This window comes from Zingiber officinale, chromosome 1B, assembly GCF_018446385.1.
Source record: "Zingiber officinale cultivar Zhangliang chromosome 1B, Zo_v1.1, whole genome shotgun sequence".
Lineage (NCBI taxonomy): Eukaryota > Viridiplantae > Streptophyta > Magnoliopsida > Zingiberales > Zingiberaceae > Zingiber > Zingiber officinale.
The window spans coordinates 4,432,060-4,439,307 of NC_055986.1; the positions used below are offsets into that span (position 1 = coordinate 4,432,060).

Here is a 7,248-nt window from a genome sequence, read left to right on the forward strand (position 1 = left end):
CCATACATTTAAGTAACTAATTAACCATAAGTGCGTGGGCAGTTAAGATGCCTTGACTATACTTTGGATGCCTTCTATAGAGATTCCATTCCAATGCCTTCAATTGAGGATTGGGCCCCAATCTGTGTAAATAACATCCTAACCATGTAAGGCAACAAACATTGGTCCATGTTACGCAAAAGAACAAGTAAAAGTGAAAACCAGTGACAGAAAACCCCATTTTCTTTCATGTAGGTTTTCTTATATATGCAATAGCTAGTAATATGCACGTCTGATAAATGTTTATTGAATATAGTAGACAAAGGTGGATTTTGAGCGTAGTGCTTACCAATTAAGCTAGTTGGAATCCTCACATATATAATAGTATTGATCTAACAGGTGTAACTAGATCTGCTTCAGCTCTGTTAACTTCATATGCAAAGTTCAAAGCTCATCTAACAGGTGTAAATGCAGAAGCCATCTGGCCATACAATAAAAGAATGAAGGCTGTTATTCGGTAATATCAATGGGTCACCTTTCTCTGTTTGCTTATGCATTTGCCCAAGTATAACCTCTTAGATATGTTAGACGACACTGCCAATGCATAAGCAAGTCATTTACACACCAGATATAACCTCTTAGATATGTTAGACGACACTGCCAATGAGTAAGCAAGAAGTCTAAAAGTTATAACTGAATTGACCAAAGAGAATTTGACTTTGTCGAGTGAGGAGATGGAACAAATCTCCAACAAGTCTAATAGCGTCACATATGGGTTTGAAGGGGAGACCAAGCTTGGGAACAATTCATTGAATCTCATTCTATTATCTAGATGTCTTCAATTTCTGCCTACTGCATCCTTCTAAAGCTTCGACAAAGCCTCCCCCAAGCTTGGCACAACAGTAAGGTGTTACAGGAAAACGCGAGAGCACCTCGGTGCGATCCTCTAGTGGGCATGATGATGTTGAATTTGATGGAAAATTTGTGTTGGGTGGTCTCGGTCTTTAAAAAAGACTAGGACTTTACCTTCGCAAACAAAACATTCGCTTCGGTGTTGGAACGGCTTAACAAGGACGACCAAGACTGCAGATGTCGGCTGCCTACTGTGAGCATTTCTGAATGTATCCGGTGGGCAAACTAGGGAGAGGGCCACCCACCTATAGAATTAGTCGGGCAAAACTTGGATACTATGCAAATTTCAAGTACCACTTTGAGCCATACATTAATGATAATGAGATCTTCCAAACTTATCAATATGCTTTAAACTATGTGTATAAGATTATAAGAACAATAATTTCTTTTTATCACCAATATTAGAGGTTTAATAGGTCAAGAGCTACTGGACCTTTACAGATAAAGAAATTGTCGGTGAAACGATACTCTACAATCAATTAAGTTGTCAAATTTTGATTGACTTAACGTGGCCAACATGGATGGATTGTGTTTGATAGCTCAAAACTAGCTCACACGGTATATATATGTATATGCAACCAAAATTCGCATAAGAAGCTCCGGCCATTGTGGATCGCAAGAAAGAATCAATTGTTCACATTGATATATATATATATAATGCAACCAAAATTGCATCCCAAACTATCATACACTGATAAAAGAAAAAAAAATACTATCTTATACACATAAGAAAAATCTCGTACAAAGATTGACTTTTCTTATTTCAAAAAATAATCAATATATTGAAACGATGAATGATACAAAGAAGTTATTATTCTCATGTATCTTTATTATTATTGTTTTTAACAGAATATAAGTGAATATATATCACAAAACCAAGGAGTTAAGAATTAAGACTAAGCATAAAGTTCAACATAATTATTAAATAAGATCCACATATAAATATAAAAGTCACAAAATTGATAATAATAGTTACAGAATATTCAAATGTCAAAATGACAAATTAATATGTCATAATACTTATTTAGCAAGTTCACACAGATACAATGAAAATTAAAGAAATGCATACTTACACACAATCGTAAATTTTGTTCCCATAGTAAACTATTCTAAAGACATACATCATATATCACCATAAGAACATATCACGAAACTATCACTTGAATATTATTATCAGCAAACTCCAATAGATATTTTTACCATTTTTTAATGCATAGCATGTCCTTGAAGAACCAGATCCTTCTTGTGATAATTAATTGAATCGTCCCAGTTGTCATTCCAATTCCAACCTTGCCTTCATAAGTTAACCGTGTAAATTACATGCAACACAAGAGACAACAAAAGAATGAGCAATGCAAATAATGCTAATTATCAAAGATTAAAAAAAACTATATGGCAAAGAAAAAGTTGATGACTCGTATATACGTGAAAAGAGAGACTATGATTCTTTTATTGCGAATATTAACTAAAAAATACAATAGAAGGAATGCAAAATAAAATCTCTTTATGCATGAAAATAACGGGCGTCAAGGGTACTTACTCTTAACTCTCCTATCTACATCTATCGGCGTGGAACTTTTTATAATGCTTCATCAGCGTTGGATGAGCATTGCCTGAGCAATGGAAAACATCTAGTGACATGGGAAGCCCATCCTCTGGCATCGGTTGAATCTGTGGACAGTTACATATTTCTAGTGTTTTGAGAAAGGGAGAAAGTCCTATCTCTGGCAGTGATTGGAGCTGTGGACAGTTAGACACCATTAACTTTTTTAAAAAGGGAAGGCAATGCAGCAGTTCAGTCGGCAGAGATTGTAGTTTATCGCAACAATTGAAGCTTAGTGATGTAACAGCAGTGAGGCTCCGCACCAATATCGGTTCCTCAAATATCATCTCCTCAGGACATGATTCGATTTCAAGTTCTGTGATGAATGACAGTGAGTTTCTCAGAGGAAACATTTTAAGCAGAGCAGTGTTGTCCACGCATAAATAACGCAGAGATGACAACAACCTCGCTGCTTGTTCATCTTCTACATCCAACTGAACCAGCTTAGGACATCCTACGATCTTCAATCGCTCGAGGGATTTAAGGAGTCCTAAGCACTCCATCCGTCTCAACTCATCACATTTAGAGATGTACAAATATTGCAGTTCTACCAATTGAACCGGAGGAATAGACGTTATATGTGGGCAATGCCTTATGGTCAATCGAGTAACTAAATGAAGGTTGGACAAGCATTCAAGCAAAAGTTTTGAATATTCGCCACAGTTGTCCAATTCTAATACCTTGACTGCGGGCGGTAGATAGCAGCCACCTTCCTCGTCATCTTTCATTTTGCTATTAAATATGAGACTGGGACACCATGATATTTTCAATTTTTCTAGGGAAGGAGGGAAGGAAGGTAATCTGTTTAGTTTGGGACAATCTCTGACACGAAGTTCACGCATGCAGGGAAATAGATCTTTGCCCTCAGTCCAAGACCACTCCTCCAATGCCGGCAAATTCAATAAATTAAGCACTTTCAACTTTGGAAAACACTTGCCTGAAAATTCATGACTCAGTTGTTTCAAAGCAGGCATGTCTTCCATACGAAGTTCAATTAGATGCAAACGTTGACCAATAAATGGCAGAACATCATCCCATCCCTTGCAATTTACTAATTCAAGTTTTTCCAAATTGGATAGAACTTTTGGCATCAACCAACTAGGCGACCTACCTCCATTGTACCCTCTAATTTTCAACATTTTAAGTGATTCGTGTGGCTGCAGACCTTCAATTACTTCCTCGTCCAATATGGCATCCTTCCCACCATGCAGTTTCCAATAATTCCATTCCAACACCAATTTTTTTAGGTGGACTTTGCTCTTTAACCCAGCCCGCTGTGCTTCTTTGCTATCAACAACATTCTCAAGATTTTGAATACGAAGTGTTCCATGAAGCTGTGTCAAATCCTTTAGTCGTCCAAGCTTGAGTTCATCATCCTCTCGAACACTAAATGTTGGCAATTCTTGAAGATTAGTTAGTCTATGTACATCCAGCTTTATCATATTCCAAAACTCGTAACCTGCATCAATGTGTCTCAAATTGACCAACTTACCCAATTCTTGTGGTATAGACTCCAGTTTAGAACAACCGTTTACCTTCAGTGTTTGCAAATTATAAAGGTCGCATAATGAGTCAGGCAAAATTTTAATTTTAGAATTCCATGATATATCAAGGTAACGGAGGTGAATCAATTTACCAATATGTTCAGATAACTCCTCCAAGTCACACCAACTTACATCCAAAATGCGAATGCTTCTTAATTTTTCAAAAAGGTTATCGGGAGGTGAATTTGTTCTCAACAGCAAGGTGTGTAACTTGTCGTATCCAGAGAACTCCAACGGCAATTTTTCTTCTTCTTCTACTCGAAGATGCCGAATAGTGGAAAGCATCTTTGTTTGTCTGTTATTTTTAATCCTACAAGTCTCTTCCGCAGAAATCATCTCAGCTAAATCATGTATAAGGTCATGCATCACAAATGCACCAAATTCGTATTCAAGGTCATGCATCACAAATGCACCAAATTCGTATTCTTGAAAGAAAGACTTGTTAACAAACTCAAGAAAATAGTCGCTTCCAACATCTTCCATCCTCTTTGTATTTTTATCTTTGATGAAGCCTTCAGCCATCCACATTCGAACTAACTCAGCTTTACCAAATCTGTAGTCTTTAGGGAACACCGAGCAAAAAGCAAAACACTGCTTCATATTTTCATTAAGATATTGATAACTTAAATGCAGGGCTGGCATAATGTCATCTTCATCTTGTTTTACTTTCCATATGTCGCTCTCCATTACGGTGGCCCAGTGTTGCTGACATAAATTTGATTGCAGAACACCGCCGAGTGTCTTTGCAGCTAATGGTGAGCCCTTCAACTTGCGAACAATTTTTCTACCAATGTCTTCTAGCTCCGGATATTCTTCAGGGTTAAGTGTGCCAAATGAGCATTTCTTGAACAATTGCCAAAAGGTATCTTCGTCTAAACCATGAAGCAAGATTGGTTCCACCATGCTAACCATTTTAGAAATTTTCATATCTCGAGTCGTAACAATGATTTTGCTACCATAAGCTCCGACTTTAAGTAGTGCACAGAATTTCTCCCAGATTCTCTTATTATCGCTCCACAAGTCGTCCAGAACAAGCAGAAACTTCTTTTGTGCAATATGCTGATGGAGTATTTTTTGAAGAGATTCTAACTCCATATTATCATATTCTTTTTTAAGAGTTACTGATTCTATCATAGACTTAGTGAGTCTTTGCACAGTGAAATTGTCAGACACACAGACCCAAATCTTGAGCTGAAAATGTTCTTGAACTCTGTTGTCTTTGTGCGCATACTGAGCAAGAGTAGTCTTTCCAGCCCCTCCTATACCGACGATGGGCAACACGGATAGGGCATCGTTGAGAAATCCCGATGCTGGTTCCACCTGATTAGCTGACCCCAACAACCAGTCTACCACTTGATTTAGTTCTTTATCTCTACCAAACAATATGTCCGTCACCGGGGAAGAGCATGATTCTCTGGACTGAAACTTCATCTGATCTGGTTGCTTCCCTCTATCATTTGGTGGTAACACATTCATGATGCTCTTCATACTGTTAGCGATTCTCTCCAGCCTTCCTTGAATCTCCACCACGCTAGCTCTCATGGCCTCTTCCTCCAAGGAATGAGAAGAACCAAACAACTTTTCTTTTGCAGCAGAAAAAATGTTTGGAAGGCCACCGGAGCCACTTACTGCCTTGTCCTCTTCTTCACCATTGATCTTCTGCCTGAGTACATGGTATTGGAACTCATCTATCAAGTCCTCAGCATCATAAGCAGCATCCTTGAGTTTCTGCATCAATGTCTTCCACTTGGTGTCGTTGCTCTGACTACTCTGTACCTTGTCAAGGATGATTTGAGTCTCCAGAAGCGACGTGCACAGAGTTTCCATGTCCGCCGCGAAACCCCGGCGTTCGGCAAACAGTTGGATGGCTTTGTCGCTGGCCTTATCGATCAAGGTCTGGATGAAGGCCTGCGCGAACCATCCCCCCACCACTGTCAGTGACACCGCCATCTGATTGCAGAAGAGAGAAGATCTTGACTCTTCTTTCAGATCTGCAAGCCAAAAGAACAGCAAAAACAAAACAGAGAGAGTAGCAAAGTAAAATATAACTATTGATTGATGGCAAATTATACTTTAAGGATTAATATAGCAAAGTAATATGCATACGAGATTTGATTACCTCCAAATAAAATGGATCAGGAGATGATCGTCGTTGCCGTTGAGTCGGCGATGCCTCTGCAAACTACAGAATAGTGTCAGTAGTGAGCAAATATTGCTAAAAGGCAGCTGGAGATCAAAGCAAAGTCGGGCGATGCTTCTGAATCTAATACATAATTTAAAATATTTTTCAGTTAAGTGGAAACTGACTCAGGTAGGATTAATTTAAAATATTTAATATATAATATAATTACAAATATGAATCACCACTAAACTCTCTCCTCTTCTATTTTTTTTAATAGAAGCTTACCAATCAAACATTAATTAAGACTATTTAATTTATAAGTACATAGATATAAGCAGAAGTTCATCTGGACCATTAAATTTATCAATCCCTGATTCATTTTTTTGCCTAGCTTCTTAGTGTCATTTTTTCGGCTTATTTATTTGTAGAAGCTGACTAAATAATAGTTAATTTGTACAGCAATATATATGAGTATATGACGAGTTAATGTGCCACAATATTTATTAAGCTCACACATATACCATTGAAAATTAAAGAAATCCACACCCATGACACAATTTGTAGAGTCTTTTTTCAACTTATTTTTTTAAAACGCATTCTTAATTACATATGTCATCAGTTTTTTTTATAAAAATATTTATTAGTAATTTAAAATCTGAAATACTCTTTACGCTTCATAGAGTGGAATAATATATCTTTAAAATAAAGCACTCAATATAAAAATAATCTCCGCTTTAAATTGTGACCAATATTCTTCACTTTAAAATCCTAGTCGTAGGCAAATAAGACGATGGCAATATAGTGAATTCAGAAGTGCAGAGTTTCCATAATGCCTTGTTCATCTCCTTTTACTTTCCATATTGATAACTTAAGATAGTGGATTAGAGAACCTGCATGGGTTCGTGTGCAACAGACATGAGAACGTGCATGGCCGCATGGGTCGGGAGCTAGTCAAATCTAGCAAATTTCAATTTAACCCTAGCAACTTCTTATTATATCATTATAATCCATTAAAAATGACCGGAGCTACGATGTCATAATAGGATATTCAAATTATTATCTAAATACTCACGATTCGATCTCTATTA

The 7,248-nt window shown here is 37.2% G+C and overlaps 1 protein-coding gene across 1 annotated transcript; it reads right to left on the minus strand.

The window, feature by feature from the left end:
• Positions 1-1,920: 1,920 nt before the first annotated feature.
• On the minus strand, positions 1,921-6,288 carry LOC122047533 (putative disease resistance protein RGA1). Its single transcript, XM_042608894.1, has 3 exons — positions 6,158-6,288; positions 2,432-6,029; positions 1,921-2,185 (listed from the first exon to the last, which is right to left on the minus strand). The coding sequence occupies exon 2, from the start codon at positions 5,986-5,988 to the stop codon at positions 2,443-2,445; it is 3,546 nt and encodes a 1,181-aa protein (XP_042464828.1). The 5' UTR covers positions 5,989-6,029; positions 6,158-6,288; the 3' UTR covers positions 1,921-2,185; positions 2,432-2,442.
• Between the last annotated feature and the right edge of the window lie 960 nt (positions 6,289-7,248).